Consider the following 17,364-nt stretch of genomic DNA (forward strand, 5'->3'; position numbering starts at 1 on the left):
CATACATTACATCATTAGTTTTAGATGTAGTGTTCCATGATTCATTGTTTGTGCATAACACCCAGTGCTCCATGCAGAACGTGCCCTCCTCAATACCCACCACCAGGCCAACCCATCCTCCCACCCCTCTCCCCTCTAGAACCCCCAGCCTGTTTTTCAGAGTCCATCGTCTCTCATGGTTCGTCCACCCCTCCGATTTTGGAATGTGTATTTTTAATAAGCTCCCCTGGTGATGTTGGAAAATGTATGGTGTGTCTCCAAAACATCAACAGGAGAATTTCTTACATGGGAAGATGGAGCTACCAGATTCCGGGACTCCTAGAACTTTGTGCAATATACTGATATTCTGTGATCTGAACCTCTGGCCTCCCAGCTGAGTCCCCCCAGGGCTCCTGTCATCCCTGCAAGAACCTCCCCACTCATCTCCTGCAGTGCACAGAGAGAGAACCAGGAGCCTGGGGGCCAGCATCTCACTGCCCAGCCCACATCTCCACAAAGGAATTGTTACTTAAACAAGGGTCACAAACTGGTGGTCCCCAGGTGGGATGTGGCCCCCAAATCCTTTAAAAGTGTAAGTTCATTGTTAACATTTAAAAATAAGGACATTTCACAAAAAAAGAATCTAGATTTCTAGGCCCTCTTGAAAAATCAGAAGGTCTGGTCATTCCTGGGCTGGTTGGGTGAAGTGGCTGAGCATACTTCACCCAAGGACATCATCGTGTAGCCCCAAAGACAGAGCAGGACCAGAACTACGGTGAGGCAAGAAAGGCACTTTTCTCAAATCCCAAACCTAAAGGGGCACCAATAAAAAACAAAACAAAACAAAACCAGAAAACCTTGCTATCAAGATAAATACTATGTTAATGCGATATTTAAAAAATGCAAAAGAAATGCAGAAATAATCCAGAATGAACAAAATACCAAAATGTGACAGAAAGACAAGATCTGATGCTGCCCTTGTGCCAACCATCTCCCTCGCTTCTCCCAGGCCCTGTCAGATCCTGTCTCGATTTAAAATACTGGTATTTTGGGGCGCCTGGGTGGCTCAGTAAATTAAATGTCTGCCTTTGGCTCAGGTCATGATCCCGGGGTCCTGGATCCGGTTCCGCACTGGGCTCCCTGCGCAGTGGAGAGTCTGCTTCTCCCTCTCCCTCTGCCATTCCTTCTGTGATCTCTCTCTCTCTCTCTCAAATAAATAAATAAAATCTTTAAATATATATATATACATACGTAGGTATTTTTTTTCACCATGGTTTCCTTTGCACTAAATATTGCTTTAAAATATGTGTCTTGATGGCTGAGATTTGGTGTCCCCCACTTAAGTTTTATGCTCCTGGTGAGTGCCTCACTCTCCTCACCCTCCTCCTACCCCTGCTTTTAAGTTTGCAAACTCTGCCCCAAGCTAACATTTAGCAGATAGGGAAGCTGAGGCCCTATGGGTTCCACCCCATGTAAAAGGAGAGTCAGAGCACCTGCTTATTCCCCGCATCTGGCTGCAGTAAGTATGGGCTCCAGCAGAGCCCGTGAAGTCTCTTGTGGGGGGGCCACCTGGAGGAGTGCTGAACTGTCTGTCACAAACGTTCAACCTCTTCCCATAGCACCTTTCTTTCTCCCCATCCCTCACTTCCTCCACCCCTCACCCCATCCCTCACCTCCTCCCTATCCCCCGCCTCCATCCCTCACCCCCATCCCTCCCCTCCTCCATCCCCCACATCCATCCGTCACCTCCTCCCCATCCCTCACCCCCATCCCTCACCTCCTCCCCATCCCTCACCCCCATCCCTCACCCCATTCCTCCCCTCCTCCATCCCCCACATCCATCCCTCACCTCCTCCCCATCCCTCATCCCATCCCTCACCTCCTCCCCATCCCTCACCCCATCCCTCACCTCCTCCCCATCCCTCACCCCATCCCTCACCTTCTCCCCACTCCTCACCCCCATCCCTCACCCCCAAACCCTCACCTCCCTATCCTTCATGTTTATCTTTTGCAGGTGGTGGGCTGCCCTCCCTGACCCCAAAGAAAGGGCACCGATGGGGGATGCAGGATCCACTTCTTTATTGCAGGAAGACTATTTCTAGAGCAAATGCTACACAGACCCCACAACGGGGGGCAGGGGGCACCCACATGCGGGGGGAGAAGGGGAAGGGGTGAAATCACAGCAAGCATGGCCTGGCATGGTCCCCAGAACCAGGGATGCCCAGGCAGGGTGGGCCAGCAGCTGGGGCAGCCTCAGGCCCCTCCTGCTGCAGAACCCCTTTCCCCCCCAGGGGACCATGGCCTGGGGTGGGGATAGGCCTGGAAGTGGGTGGGGCCCCAGGGAGATTGTGCTATCAGGGTGTGTCCCTGAGAAAGGGCTGCAGACCCCTGCCCAGCAAGGCCCAGGAAATGGCTCCCGGGGTGGGGAAGGGAGCAACACCAGTGGCTGGTGGGCCCTGGACCCGCCACAGGATGAAGGGGCTCAGCTGTGCTCAGGCAGGATGCTATCGGTGTTTCCGTGGGCCCGTCCATGTGCCAGGCGGTGACACACTCTTGCACACACACGCTCCCTCCCCACACAGTGTGCCCAGGAAACGTTTGTGGGGTCACACGAACACAGACAGGACCAAACACACGGCTACCAAGATGGACACAAACAGTCCCTCGTAACCTACAAACAGTCCCCATGTGGTCACACGACCCGACACGGCCTTGCTCCCACGCGCCCGCACACACACAGGCCAGTCCCGATGCACATACGGACATGCAAGCACGCACACGCAGCTCCGTCACACCCAGGACGCCCAACGCTGCGAGCGGCCCCAGGGAGACACGCACGGGGCAAGGAGCCCCTGGTGCCGCTCGCTGCCGTCCGGGGAGCAACGGAGCCCCTCGGGCCTGCAGCTGCAGAAAACCGAATGCCGCTGACAGCCGCGTGAGTGTGGGGGCCGGTCGGTCCCCGGTCAGGCCTTCCGATGAGACGGCAGCCAGCCCGCGCTGCGATCGCTGCCTCGAGGGATCCCGAGTGGAAGTCTCGGGTAAGCCGTGCCCGGGCTCCTGACCCACAGGGACGGAGATGACCAACGCGTCCAGCTTCCGGTGGCTGCTTTGTGGTCATTTGTCAGGTGCCGACCGTGGGCCGATACAGAGTTTGAGCCGAGAGCCACCTCACTACAAAGTCAAACGGGCTTAGCGTTCCTCAGACAGAACAAACAGGTTCACAGGTGTGGTCCTACAACTCACGTCACCCACTCCCCAAAACACGACCACTTACAGTCACCCCTCATGCTGGTACAGAGGTTCCCGTCGACACAAATAGCCAGTCCTATCGACAACCACCCTGCCCACCCCCACGTACCGCCAACACCGTTACGACACAGAGACCGTGACACAGACTTCCATCCGAATGACACACACACGCACACGTGCGCGTGCACACACTAACACATGCTTAGACACAGGCCGTCTGCACAAATACACCATCCCGCGGTCACCTCCCCACCCCAGGCCTACAGCTCCCCTTCGTGCTTGTCAGACAGCCCCGCAGGGTCCCATGAGTGCAGAGTTATCTGGACACTCTCAGAAAGCACTCAGAACCTCACGGACACACACCTTCCTGGGCAGAGCCCCCCTCTCTGGGGCACAGTTGGCGGGAGGCAGTGGGCCGGGCAGATCTCTGCCTTGATTCCCCTCAGATCCGGCTGGTGCTGGGTCCAGCTGCCTGCCCCCGGATGGGGCCCCGGGAGCCCCCTCCCCAGCACCCCAGGTGCCCCTGCCTGAAGCTTGGTGGTGACAGGCTGTGCCAATCTGTGCAGGCCGCGTCTGGGAAGGCCCCCCATGTTCATGCCAGACGGTCCCCTTGAGTTGTGCTGTGGCCGTGGGCCAGTCCCAGGCCTCCCCTGCCTGCACCCCGGGCCTCATCCCCAGGCGGGGTGAGGAGTGGGATTCCAGGCTGGCGGGGTGCTGCTGCAGGTTCTGTGGTTATTGCCTGGTGGCCTGAGACCCGTCCCGCAAGCCCCCCCCACCGAGGCTGTGGGGACAGGGGTGAGGACTGATCTGGGACCTGGGGTGGGGGCACAGGCCAGAGGTCATGAGGGATGGAGCAGGGGCAGCGTGTGTTAAACACCAAAAAGGGGAAAACAAACTCTGAGGTCCATGTGCGTTTCCACTCCCCCTCCCCAGCAAGGTCACAGTGATCTGATGGGGGAGACGCGCAGGTCTGGCTGGGGGCACCCAAGGGAAAGAGACAGAGGCGGGCAGAGACAGGGAAGACCCGGCGTCCGCGGTCCCAGCGGGGACAGGCAGCTTCCCCAATTTCTCATGTGCGGATCCAGGGGGCCACCTCCAGCACGTGGCTTTGGGGGGTGCAGACAGGCCTGGGGGGGCGGGGGCGGGGAGGCAGAGCCATGCGGCAGAGCCAGGTTGGAGCCCCAGACCTGCCGCGGGCTCACCGGGGCCTCGGTCTCCCCCGCAGAGGCGCTGGGTGAAGGAAGAGAAGTGGAAGAGATGAGAGGGAGAGAGAAGAAGATGGGGAGGAGGGCAGGGAGGATTGGAGGGCCAGGAGGGGAGGACTGGAGGAGGAGGGGAGTTGGGAGAGGCATGGGCCGGCTGGTGGCGGGCATTCTGGGCTCACATGAGGATGCATTTGCCCTTGACGCGGTCTGTCCTCTTCTGTTTGCTGGAGCGCTTGCCGTCGATGTTCAGGCTCATGTTCCGGCGTGTCTCCAGCGTGAGCAGCTCCTGGAAAAGCTCCTTGACGTTGTAGTTCATCTTGGCCGACGTCTCCATGAAGGCGCACTTCCACTCCTGGGCCACGGCCTGGGCCTCGCGGGTGTCCACCTCCCGCTGCGTCTCGTCACACTTGTTGCCCACCAGCATGACGGGGATGTCCTCGACGCTGCCCTTGATCTGCACGATGAGCTGGTAGATGGGCCCCAGCTCCTCCAGCGACTGCTTGCTGGTGATGGAGTAGACCAGGATGAAGGCGTGGCCCTTGGAGATGGACAGCCGCTGCATGGCCGGAAACTGGTGGCTGCCCGTGGTGTCGGTGATCTGCAGCGTGCACACGCTCTTGTCGCAGCTGATCACCTGCCGGTAGGTGTCCTCGATGGTGGGGATGTAGGTGTCCCGGAACGTGCCCTTCACGAAGCGCAGCACAAGCGAGCTCTTGCCCACGCCACCCGCCCCGAACACCACCACTCGGTAGTCGTTGCTCTGCTCAGGCATCTTCCACACGGTGGCTGGCGGTCAGGGCCGGGAGGGCTCGTCCAGCTGCTAGAACCCCAGACCGACCCTGTACAGAGAGGAGTGTCAGGCACACAAGGCCGCAGGCAGGAGGGGACAGCTCTGGGCCCCCGGGGGGTGAGGCGATGGTTCGGGGGGCAGCTTCTCAGAAGAGAAGGCATCTCTCCTGCATCCTGGGAAGGCCCTCTGGTTGACTTGGCTGACTTGGCAGCTCTGACTTGCATGCAGGCTGAGAGCCAGCCCCCTTTGCCTGCTTCCCCGCCCTGCCAGAGTCTGGGACCCAAGCTCGTTCCCAGGGGACTCTGGGCTGGGAGGGGTGCAGAGATGCCATTGTGCAGGGCACTAACTCTTTTCCTCACCTGCATGTCCCACCGCACCCCCAGGCTGCACTGGCTTCTCCTTCTCTTCCCAGTGTGGCCATGGGCTCTTGGAAGCCAGCAGACCTGGCTCTGTGACCTGGGCAAGGCTGTGCATTGCCACCCTGAGCCTCGGTTTCCTCCTCTGTGAGATGGTGCCTCTCTCCAGCAACCCCAGGCTCCCTGTTCTCCCCTCAGCCCAGAGGTCCTTGAACCTCACGGGGGCCACGTGCTGGGGCGTCTTAGGCATGCCTGTCCTCTTGGGCCCAGAAGGGACAAACCTGGTGGCCCCAGGCCACGGCCCTGGGAACATGCACCGCACAGCTCCTCCCCTCTCTCACCCCGTAAGTGTGATCCTGATGCTAGGGTCCAAGAGACACAATTTGCAAATCATGGCACTGATTCCTGAGAGCATCCCAGGTCAGAGGTGGGTACACGAAAACTGGGCCCAATGAGAAAGGTGCCCACTTCCTGCACTCTGCCCCCAGATGAGTCTGGCCTGCCATGGCCTCTGGTTCAAGGTCTGCTGTATCTGGAGGAACAGATCTCCCTAAAGGGCGTCCTCCTAGCCTCTCTCTCAGCACCTGTACTCAGAGAGGTCCAGTGGCCTCCCAAGGTCACACAGCACAGCAATTCCTGAAATGCTGCCAGTGGGGGGGGGGGGGCGCCCTGGGCTGGGGGTGGGACGGCAGAAGGCCTGTCTCCAGCATCTGCGTCCTGACTTAGGGAAAGCAGGACACCGTTGCCCTTCTTTGTCCCAGCGGTCTCTATGGTGGTAGGTCCACAGTGGGAGGGAGGAGACACAGGGTTGCGCCTGGACCAAGTTACCTCCCTCGGGAGTGTGTGGGGTATAAGGCTCGGTGGTGTGCAGCTGGCAGGGAGACCCGGGGCAGGTCGGTCGGGGTCCCTGAGCCTTGGTTTTGTCGTAGTGCCTTGCTCCACAAGTTGCTGGGACAAGCACTAGAGAAGCTGGATAAAACCCGGAGCCTGGCGCCCGGGGACCCTCGGTAAAGATGGACAATCATAACTCTCAGTCACGAGGGCTCAGGGTGTAAAGCACTTGGCTGGCAGTGGGCTGTGAAGGCGGGTTCTGAAGGATCCAAAGTACCAGGTGGCCAGAGGCAGGACGGCCAAAGTAACAGCAGACACACACCCCACTTCCGTGCCAGGCACACTTGTGCTTACCAGTACTAACTCCTCGTAGACCACTAGGCATGTTGGCGATATGCATGGCAGTCCTCAGCATCGGGAGGAAGCTGGGGGTGGGGGGTGGCGAGGGGTGCCCAGCTCTGCAGGCACTGCCCTTCCCTGGGTGGGCACCCTGAGAGGGGGGCACGTGAGTGTGCAGCCAGGCACCACCATGGCTGGTTGGGGACCCAGACCACTCTTGCCCTGCTCTGGGTGCAGACCCCCTGGCAGGACTCCAGGTCCATCAGCAGCAGGACGTCCTCCAGGAGCGGCCCTGCTGGGGCCTGAGTCCCTGGAGTAGGAACCCCCGTTCACTAACCCCCAAGTCCATGCCAGGCACCTCCCTGCTGCTGTTTGAATCCCACCCTCACCTCCGGTGGGGTGGGGGTAGGGGGTCGCGGACACCGAGGCTCAGAGCGGGGAGGCCCTGGCTCAAGGTCACAGAGCAGGAAGGTGGCAGAGCGGAGTAGGATTTGAATTGGGCCCTGGCTGGCTACACAGCCCAGGGTCCTCCTCCTATGAAGGTAGCCCTCCCTGACACTCCCGGGGGCCAGGAGAACAGGCCTGGGACCCAGGGGAAGGCCCCGGACACACACAAACACACACACACACTCAAACACCGCTTAACGGAATGGGGGAGGGGTCTGACCTAGGGACTACCTGACTAATGAGGGGTTGGATGACGGGGGGCCCGAGGGAGGGGAGGCACGCTCAGGGGACCAGCCCACGGGCTCCCCTTGGCCAGCGGAGGATCTCGGTGGTGGGGGAAGGGCCCGACCAAGGGAGGGGCTCCTGGGTGAGGGGCTTGGCTCGCCCTGAGGGGCAGGAGGCTGAGCGGGTGCTCCGCGGGAAGACGAGCCCAGGGACCCTCGTGGAGGGGCCCCTCACGGAGGGGGCTCTGCCTGAGCAGGATCGACCCACCCAGCGAGGGGGCTGCGGCGGGCCTGGGGGGAGGGGCTGGCTTGGCGGAGGGGCGCGCGGCAAGTACCGCGGGGGCGGGAGGGCGCCCAGGGGGAGCTGTCCAAGGTGGGCGCGCCGAGGGCGGCGCGGCCGGGGCTCCACGGACTGGGGAGGGGGTCCGGGCGCGGGCGGGGGGGGGTCGCCGGGAGCAGGAGGGCCGAGCCCCGCGGCCGCGAGGGTGGGGCTAGGACAAAGGAGGGGCGCGCGGGGAGAGGGCCCCGCGGGCCTCGCGGGTGGGGTGCGGCAGGGCCCGGCCCCCCGCCCCGGCCGCCTACCTGGGCGCTCGTCCTGCGGCGCCGCCGCGGCTGCTTGCTGGCCGGCTCGTGTCCGCTCGGGCGCCGCCGCCCCCCGCGCGCCCGCCGCCCGCCCGAGCCGCCGCCGCCGCCGCCGCCGCCGCCGCGCCCGCGCCCGTCCCCGCCTGTCCCCGCCCGCCGGGCGCCGCGCTCCGCCCCTCCCCGGGGACCCGCGCCCCGCCAAGGTCACCGCCGCCCCGACCCCCTGCCCGGCGCCCCGGGGAGTCGCCAGGCCGGGGGCGGGGGAGGGGGGCGCGACGGGGTGGCGTCTGCCTGCCTCTTCGGGAGCCCCGCGCCCCAGGGTCACCCTGGAGCCGGGCGCTGGGCAAGAGCGGGGCAGCGTCGCGGTCACCGGGGGAGCAAAGGGGAGGGCCTGTTGGCGGAACTGCAGCTCAGGGCCCAGGCGTTGGTGGGGTCGTGGGCCAGCCTGGGTTCCGCACTGGAGTGGGGGCTTTGCTGGGATGAAGACATGATCAATGGATGAAGAGATATATGAGAGCACAGCGGTGGCCCCAGGGGGCTCCCAGGCAATGGGAGTGTGCCTGGAGACCACTCCCCCATCCTAGGGGCTTTGTCTTGGCAGGGGTGGGAGAGGGGTGCCAGGAGAGAAGTGAAGACAGCACTAAGTCTGGGTTGGTGCCCCCAAGGGCAACCCACCCAAGGGGAGAGCAGTTGTAAGTCTGGGGGACCGTTTGAAGGTGGGGGTGAACAAAGGGGGCTGAGGGGCTGGGGGACTGGGTTTGTGGTTTTGGTTAGGAAAATATCTATCTTCCTCAAATAGGAGTTGTCTCTGAGAATAGATATTTGCCTTTGGGAAGTGCCTGGTCGTTCAAAGTGTCTGTGCGCCCATGTTTAAGGCAACAAGATACCATCACTCTCTCCCTCCTGAAGGACTGGAGGGAGGCAGAGGCTCATCTCAGAAGAGACTGGACTGTTGGATGCACCAACCGGATTAGGGGTGGGCATAAGACAGCCCCAGCTCCCCAAAGCCTGTTGGAGTAAGATGCCCCTTGATGGGGAGGCTGACACTAAGGTCCCACAAGAAGGGACTTTCTGGGGTCATAGCAATCGGAGGGTGAACAGTCTTTGGGAGGTGGTGAGCTCCCCATCATGAGTGTGTGAGCAGGTGGTCGGCTGGAGCCTATGGGTCCCTCTGGCTCTCAGCGTCTGGATTCTCATTGACCCACCATCTCTATGGCTCTGACTGAGGTGGACGCTTCCTGCTCCCTTGGAAACACCGGCACTGCCAAAGCTTTGGGGCAGGGAGAAGTCCCATGGGCTGCCAGGCCAGGTGAGGGGTTGGGACTTTGCCGGTGGACGGTTGTCCCTTGCAGTGGAGACGACTTATGCAGGACAGGGACAGCTGCCAAATCCGGCTTCTCACCTGAGCTCTCCTCCTGGTCCCTGCAGGCTGCTTGCAACTATTCCCTGGGCACGTGTCCCTCCTGCCCTGTCCTGTCATTGGCCCCGTGGGGGCGCCTCAGAGGATGGTCTGGCCCCAGCCCCTCATCTTGGGGTGCCCTCAACCAGAGATGGAGACAGCTTGATCGACAGTCAGGTAACTTCTGGTCTGGGTTGCCATGTCCCAGCCAAGTGCCCCTCTGAGCCTCAGTTTCCCCATCTGTGAATGAGGATCACTGTTGTCTCACCTTTCAGGTTGCAGGGAGCGATCAAGATGACGTCCATCTTTGAGGGGCTGCTAGGTACACAGGTGCCCTGAGGCGACAGCCCCACTCCCTCCCATTCCGACGGCCTGCCTGCCTTGGTCTCCTGAGTGACCTGCCTGCACTTGGGCTGGGCCTCCAGCCTCTGGCCAGCTCTCCGGCTCCTCCGGGCGCCTGCCCAGGCCAGGCTGACTCATGCGTAGGAGCGTGGGCACAGGCAGCAGCTCCACTCTGCGGCTGCTATTTATAGCTCCCAGGCCAGGCTCTTGGCCTTGTGAGCCGGGGGGAGGACAGGCCCAAGTCCCCTCTGCGCTCTCCCCAGGGCACGGGGGCCCGAGCCCCCACTGGAGCACCCCAAACTAGGATAGCAGTGACCCTTGCCTGTGGCTGGCTGGAAGAGCCCTGGCCTTTGTGAGCATGGCTGTGTGCTGGGAAGAAGCTGGCTGGGGCTGGAACTCGGGTCCATTGGGCTCTGAAGCCACAACCCAGCCTTCTTGCTATCCCTGGCTGGCTGTCCCTGTCCTGCATAGTCGTCTCCACTGCAAGGGACCACTGTCCACCGGCAAAGTCCCAACTCCTCACCTGGCCTGGCAGTCCGTGGGACTTCTCCCTGTCCCAAAGCTCTGGGACCGGGGGCGGGGGGGCCCATACTGGCCTTGCTTATCCCTATCTGCCCCCCCCCCACTCCTGGCAGTGCTGTGGGGGAGTGGGGGAGGTGGCTGGGTTGCATTCTCTGCTGTCTCTCTGTGCTGCCAGGATTAATGCAATTATGCGGGCAAAGCAGAGACCGAGTGTCATGGTCTCTAGCAGATGCAGTTTGGTCCCCAAGGTTTTTTGTTTGTTTTTAAGTTTGGCGTCAACATTCGAAAATAAGAAAATCATTTGTCCAAACCCAGTTTGCCTTGGAAAATGAATGGGCTGGCATCCCCAAGCCTGAATTCTGCCAGTCAGCCTCTGCAAAGCTGGACCCCAGCCCTGAGTGAAAGACGCAGGCTCTTTGCCGAAGCCACCTGCTGGGCCAAATGGAGGCAGCCCGGGGCTCCTCCCAAAATACAGGGTGCTGCTGCTGTTACCATTACCTCTTGAGGAGAGGGGGTCCCAGAGTCTTCGCCACGGGCAGGATAAAGCCCTGTGATGTTTTACAGACTGCCGGGGCGGCTGTGAGCAATCAGGAAAAAAAAAGACCATGACTCGCAGAAAGACTCACGGCCTTTGCACAGGCTGTCTGTCCTCCATCCCCGCCGACCAGAAAAGCTCTTTCCCCATCTTCTTGGGACTCCAGTGTGGCCCCCAGGGATTTCCTCCCTGACCACGTTGCTAAAATCATTTGCATTTTCCTTATCTCTCTCCCTTCACTTTGCTTTTTCTGTCTTCACGGAATTTATTGCTGATCCTGCATTTCACGCTGATATGTCATCTGTCTCCCCTCACTAGGCGAGCTGCCATGCATCCTAGGGCAGTGGGCCTCACCCTTGGGGGACTCTGGGATATTTTTCGGGGGATACTTGTGGCCACGGCTGGGGTGCTCCTGGCATCACGTGGGCGGGGGCCAGAAATGCGGCTCACCACCCCCCCCCACACACACACAGTGCCCGGGACAGTCTGTGTCAGCAGGGCTGGGAGAGACAGACCCGGAGTCGGGCAATGATCTCAAACGTGTCCCCGGACCAGCAGCATCAGCAGCACCTGGGGGCTGGGTGGCAATGCAGATCCTGCAGCCCCGCCCCCAGCCAGAATGCGGCTCGCAGCCTGCACCCGGCGGGCGGCGAGACAGCCCCAAATGTCTATGGTGCCGGGATGGAGACCCTGTCTGAGCTTGTCAGCCGGAGTGGCTGGGCCTGAACGTGCTCAGGGAGGCCCAGCTGGTCCCTGGACGGAGAGACCTGTCAACTGTGGTGGCTGTTTACTTTGGTCTAAATGCAGTACCTCGGCCAGGCCTCCCATGCACCCGGGAAGCCGGGACTCAGAACCGCCCACCTGTCCAGCCGCTTCTGCCCGGCCGGGCTGGGCACATGCCAGTCGCCCCAGCCCTCCGTCGAGCACTGCAGCCAGCCAGACCAGCTGCTCCTGCCGTGGGAGCCACAGAGGCCTTTGGGGTGGCAGGGGCCCGCAGTGGGTTCTCCCTGCTTCAGCCCGATCCAGCTTTAGCACCCCAGCGGCCCAGAGAAGAGCTCTAGCGTCTTCAGGGAACGATGCCCCCGCCCGCAGGAGGTTCTGGGAAGGTCGGATGGGCCCATCACTGGCTTTGCCCCAAAGGGTGGGCACAGGCTGGGGCAGGTGGGATGCGTGCCTCTTTCCCTGGCAGGTCTGATGCCACCGGGGGCTGGGAGACACCGTCCCCTCCCCTGCCTTCCTCTGGGGGCTGGAAAGACGCAGACAGGCGGGGAAGCGGCGCACCGCCCCCCCCCGCCCGACGCTAATAACTTCTGCACCAGACACAAACAGCAGACAACAAAGCCCCGACACACTGTTATTAAGGTTGATTCAATCCACGAGGCCTCGTAATTTCCCCCTTTGTCTCCAGATCAAGGAGGGGAATGTGGTTGACTCCATCCAGCCTTCGCCTGTGCCCTGAGCCCCCACGCGGAGCAGACCTTGGAGGGCTGAGGCCCGGGCCAGGGACCTCCTGGTGGAGGAAAACCTGGCCTTGGCTGATGAGGGGAGACCCGTCCGAGGTAACTCTCCTCCTGGCAGAGCTCAGAATGGTGCCCCCAGCCGAGGGCACCCCCACCTCCTCCTGCCCACCCGGGACCCCTCCTGCTGGGGGCCGGGAGAAGCCTAGGCTGAGCAGGTGGCTGGGGGTGGCCTTGACCCAGCCACGGCCGTACGGACAGAGTTGGTGTTTGGTGTTCCGCGCGGAGGGTTTGGTTTTGTCAGACGGACAGCAGCGTGTGCTGTCTGGGCAGCCTCACATCCAGGCTGTGGCAGCCGTGCCTCCCGCCCGTCAGCAGGCGCCCGCCCCCCTCCTCTCTTTCCAACACGCACATGGGATCTCAGAGCAAACTGGCCTCTGCGTGGAACCCACTGTCACTTCCTGTGAATTAGAGCGGTGACACCCCAGTGTGACCACCACAGACGTCCTCGGACACCGCCTGGTGCACCCTGCGGGACCCCCCCTACTGAGAACCACGGAGTGAGAAGACCCCCAAAAGGCAGGGATCTCCGCAGCAGCAGGCCACACAACATCTCCTTAGGATCACAAAGGTGCACACAGATGGCCTTCCGTGGCTGATGCCCAGTTTTGTGCAGGGGCTGGTCCAGGGCCAACTGGTGATTGATCCAGTCGTATCCACAGGAAAGCTGCTGTCACCAGGTGGCGGTGCCCCGGTGCCCGAGCTTGTGGGGGATGGAGCCCCGGGTAGGCCTCAGAAGACCCTGGTCTAGGCCAGACTCGGCCACCAGAGCCCAGGAAACCTCAGGAGTGATCGCCGCTTCTCCGGGCTTCTGTCGGAGGGCAAAACAGCCACTCCTCCTACCTCGGCGTGGAGATGGTCTAATCCTCACCCGATGCGGGGAAAGCTGACCAAGACCAAGACACTGTCACCCCCACGGCAGCTTCTGGAAGCAGGTCCCAGGGCTGACCCTTGCTCCACTGGGCACAGAAGACAAAAGGGGTGGCCAGAGGTGTCCTCGTCTACAACACAGCCCCCTCAAACCTCTTGGGATCCCAGCGTCCTCAGGGGGCCTGGAAGCAGCTTGCTGGGGCTGGTGGGACCCTAGGGAGAGTAGGTCAGCCGGGAGTGGCCACAACCCAGCAGATGGAGAGAATCTGAGGACGCTGGGGACTCGGGGAGTGGTGACGTCTGACTGAGGGGCCAGCAGAGGGGCCCGTGGGCCTTTCCATGACCCGAGGCTCCTTGCTGGTGTGGTGGTGCCCTTCCTGGGCCCACTGGTCAGGAAGTATGCTCAGAGTGAGGGGGACATGGCCTTGGAGACATCAGTGGGGGCAGGGGGGTGGTCAGCTGATGGCTGGTAGGAGGGTAGGGACCCTGTGGCATGTGCGCTTTTGGCAGCGACAGGGCGTATGGAGCTGGGGTCCCTGGAGCAGAGATGACCCCGGCCCAGATGAAGGGAGGCTACAGAACCTGGTGGCTCCACAATGACCCGCCCACTCAGGGAAAAGGCCAAGTGGGTGGAAACTTCCAGTTCCTGGGTGGAGTGAAGTGGGGGGCAGGCCGAGGCTGACAGCACAGGACACAATGGAAAGGATGATGTCCCCACACCCTGGGGGCCACTTTCCCAGCACAGGGCAGGGTGAGGCCACGTGGGGTTTGGAGATGGGTCCCCAGGACAAGTCCGACAGAAGTTTCTAGCATCAGGCCTGACCGTCCTGCAGCAACAGGGCAGGGGCAGGCAGAGCAGAGGCTGAGGCTCTCGGACACACATCCCCGATCCCCCTGCCTCTTGTAACAAAACTGAAGGAGGCCGGGGCGGTGGCAAAGGTGGTCACCCTGTGCTGGGAGGGGCTGAGTGGTGGCAGCAGGCCAGCCCCCGGGGCGCCCACGTGGCCCCGGGGCAGAAGGGGCCCATGCTCGGGAGGCCCTGCAGGCCAGGAGTGAGGCAGAGGAAGGGGATCAGGGTGCTGGGAAGGCACGCACCTGGGCCCTCTTGCTGAGGCTGCGAGAGCCGAGCCCAGCCCAGGCCACCGGCCCGCACTCCCCCGGAGCACCTCTGATGGCAAAATCCCCCAGGCAAGGCTTTCGGCCCAGGCTCCTATCCCCGGAGGCCCGCATCGGGGTTGCTGAGACAACGGGCGAGTTGAACAGAAGGTTGCCAGGGAGCCGGTGCCCAGGGTTGGTGCCAGCCCCACACGCACCCTGAGGCAGCTTCGGGCTTCATCTGCATCTGCGGGGGCTGATTCAGGTGTGTGTCCCCTGCCCCACGGCCCCGGGGACTGAGAACCAACGGCCCAGCCGGCCCCTAGCCCTGCCTGCGCATCTCTGCATCTCTCGGGTCCACCGAGTGTATGGCAGCGGGGGGGTGGGGGGGGCACACAGAAGGCAGAGAAGAAGAGGGAAGCGCTGAGGTCCCGGCGCCCCGCCCATCCCCCTCAAGGCCTCAGGTGGCCCGAGTCAGGGCTTCCCTGTGTGACCGCCGGATGGACGCTCCATGCGACAGAGCCAGCTGGGAGCAGAGGACAGAAGTCTCAGGCCTCCAGATGGGCTCGGTGGCTCGGAGAAGCCACGGTCCTGTCCTGTCCCCAGGCGGGAGTGTGGGGGTGGAGGGTTCCAGGCCAACCCCCTGCGGCTGCCCGGCCCCGCCTCCTGCGTGAGTCATCAGATCCCAATGCCAGAGGATGACATGGCCACACAGCTTTGGTAAACAATTTTAAGAGAAGTATTTTTAAAAGTAGTCGCTGTGCCCCAGGCTCAGGGTGTTGGATCTGGGGCGCGGCCCCTCTGTGCACAGGTGGCAGCCCGGGGCCTGAGCTGCCCCGCCTGGGAGCGGGGGGACCACCTGTATCCGGTGGGCGGGCGATGGGCAGGTTCACCACTTGAGGAAGACCATGCCGGCCAGGACGGCATAACCCAGCACCAGAAAGAGGACTTTGAGCAGACGGTCGCTCTTCTCCTCCAGCTCCTTCGCTAAGATCTCGAAGAAGGTGACAAAGAGGAACGTGCCGCCTGCCAGGCCCTGCAGCAGCACCGAGGCCACGCTGCTGGGCACCCCCTGGGCACTCTCGATGCCCAGGCCGATGCTGATGCCCAGGGGGATCATGGCACTGACAGTGACGGCCAGCTTGGCCGCGTCCCTCAGGGCCATGGCGCTCCTGGCCATGCTGATGCCCAGGGCCACGGCCACCAGCGTCTCGTGGATGGCCACCCCCACGAACAGGCTCACTACCTTCTCTCCGTCCTCCTGCAGGCCCAGGGCCAGGCCCTCGAAGATGGAGTGCGCCGACAGGGCAAATACCAGGCTGAGGAGCCGCAGCGGGCCGGAGTGCGACAGCTCTTGGACACTCAGCCCGTGTGCGTGGGGGTGGGGCTCCGCATAGAGCGTGTGGCCCCGTGCACCCCCCATGAAGGGGCTCTCATACTCCGAGTCACTGCCGGCGTCCGAGCCAGCGTTGAAGGTCTCCAGGTCGATGAACGATGGCTTCTCCTTGCGGAAGGTCAAGATGAGCTGCTCCAGGAAGACAGTCATGAAGAAGCCCAGCATCATGATGGTCTCGGCCAGTGGGTAGTCGGTGCTGATGTGCCCGAGACTCAGAACTTTCTGGAGCTGGAGCAGAAGATGTGCAAGAGAGGAGAAGGAGGGAGAGGGGTTCAGAGCGGGCGGCCTGGACTCCTGCCACCAACACAACAGGGTTTGGGGGAGATATCACTGTTCAATTAGCAAAGCACATTATATCCACTAAATCAGCCAAATATTAATTATGCTGTAGTGGGCTGAACTGTGGTCCCTAAAGATATGTCCACTTGGAACCTCAGAATGTGACCTTATTCGGAAGAAAGGTCTTTGCAGATATAATGAACGTGTGATGGGCTGAATTGTGTCCCCCACCAAAAATTCATATATTCAAGTCTCTGAACATCCAGAATTTCAAAACTAACCCTCCTTAGAGTAAGGGTCTTCAGAGAGGTGATTCAGTTAAAATGAGGCTGTTAGGGTGGGCCCTGCCCCACCAGGACTGGAGTCCTTACAGGAACCACCATGTGAAGAGGTGGCAAGGAGAGAGGCCTCAGAGGGACCCAGGCCTGCCAGCCCCTTTCTCCTGGACCCCTGGCCTCCACAAGGACAGACAGCAAACGTCTGAGGTGTTTTGCTATTTCCCCAGCCCTGGGGAAATCCTACATAAGATAAGGATCTGGATACGAAACAGATCATCCTGACTTAGGGTGGGATCTTAATCCAGTAACGGTGTCCTTAGGAGACACAAAAGGAGGGGACACAGAGAGACACACAGGGAGACGGGCAGGTGACCACGGAGGCAGAGACCGTGGTGATGTACCTACAAGTCAAGGAACACCAAGGACTCTCCAGAAGCAGGGAAATGGCACGGGACAGACTCTCCCTCACTGTGCCATGGACCAGCCTCTGCCGCCCTGAAGGCCTGTGTGGGGTCTGCTTCCATAGGCCGCCGGGTGGGGCTGTTTCCAAAGGTCTTCCTGGGTGAATATGCTGGTAATGCGTGAGACTCTGCACATCCACACCCCCCACCCGCCGCCAAGGGGATCCTGCCAGCCAGCGCCACCCAGTAGCGCTTTCTGGTGACGGAAATGCTTTCTATCTGTCTGATACGGAAGCCACCGGCCACACGTGGCCCATGAGGACCTTAAACATGGCCGGCGTGGCCAAGGACTGGCATGTTGACTCGTGTTTCATTTACTTCACTGAAATTCGACTAGACAGGCAAGGCGAGGGGCTGCCGCTCGGGACAGCCCAGGGCCGGATGCTGCCCGGCAAGGTGGGGGGTGGGCTCCTCAGAGCTGGGCTCGGTTTGCCCGTACTCCTGAGGTGGTGTGCACACACCAAGCTTGTCCAGCCTGGGGGCCGCAGAACGTGCCGTCAGCTGTCTGGACCGCTCCTCCTCCTGAGTGACTCACGGCTGGTCGATGCTCACGCTTTGGGTCTTGGGGTGCATGTAATTCCCAAGTGCTCTACCTGAGCCAGGCGCCCCAACACTATGCTCACAGCACCCCTTCATGACAGCCCGGGAGCGCGCGCACGCACACACGC

General features: G+C 61.6%; 2 protein-coding genes across 4 annotated transcripts in view; both read right to left on the reverse strand.

The window, feature by feature from the left end:
* Positions 1-2,036: 2,036 nt before the first annotated feature.
* Positions 2,037-8,087, reverse strand: DIRAS1 (DIRAS family GTPase 1). 2 transcript variants are annotated; one of them, XM_081830598.1, is made up of 2 exons: positions 8,003-8,087; positions 2,037-5,272 (listed from the first exon to the last, which is right to left on the reverse strand). In XM_081830598.1, the coding sequence occupies exon 2, from the start codon at positions 5,203-5,205 to the stop codon at positions 4,609-4,611; it is 597 nt and encodes a 198-aa protein (XP_081686724.1). In that variant the 5' UTR covers positions 5,206-5,272; positions 8,003-8,087; the 3' UTR covers positions 2,037-4,608. The 2 variants fall into 2 exon arrangements, with proteins under 2 accessions (XP_081686724.1, XP_030878210.1); XM_031022350.2 differs by lacking the exon at positions 8,003-8,087 and adding an exon at positions 6,765-7,662.
* A 4,040-nt stretch (positions 8,088-12,127) lies between these two features.
* SLC39A3 (solute carrier family 39 member 3) overlaps positions 12,128-17,364 on the reverse strand; it is an 8,995-nt gene continuing 3,758 nt past the window's right edge. For both annotated transcript variants that reach the window (XM_081830735.1, XM_081830784.1), the window contains exon 3: positions 12,128-15,906. In XM_081830735.1, the coding sequence (XP_081686861.1) occupies positions 15,172-15,906 (735 nt within the window). In that variant the 3' untranslated portion in view covers positions 12,128-15,171. The remainder of the gene's footprint in view (positions 15,907-17,364) is intronic.

This window comes from Leptonychotes weddellii, chromosome 1, assembly GCF_054177405.1.
Source record: "Leptonychotes weddellii isolate Sample4059 chromosome 1, ASM5417740v2, whole genome shotgun sequence".
Lineage (NCBI taxonomy): Eukaryota > Metazoa > Chordata > Mammalia > Carnivora > Phocidae > Leptonychotes > Leptonychotes weddellii.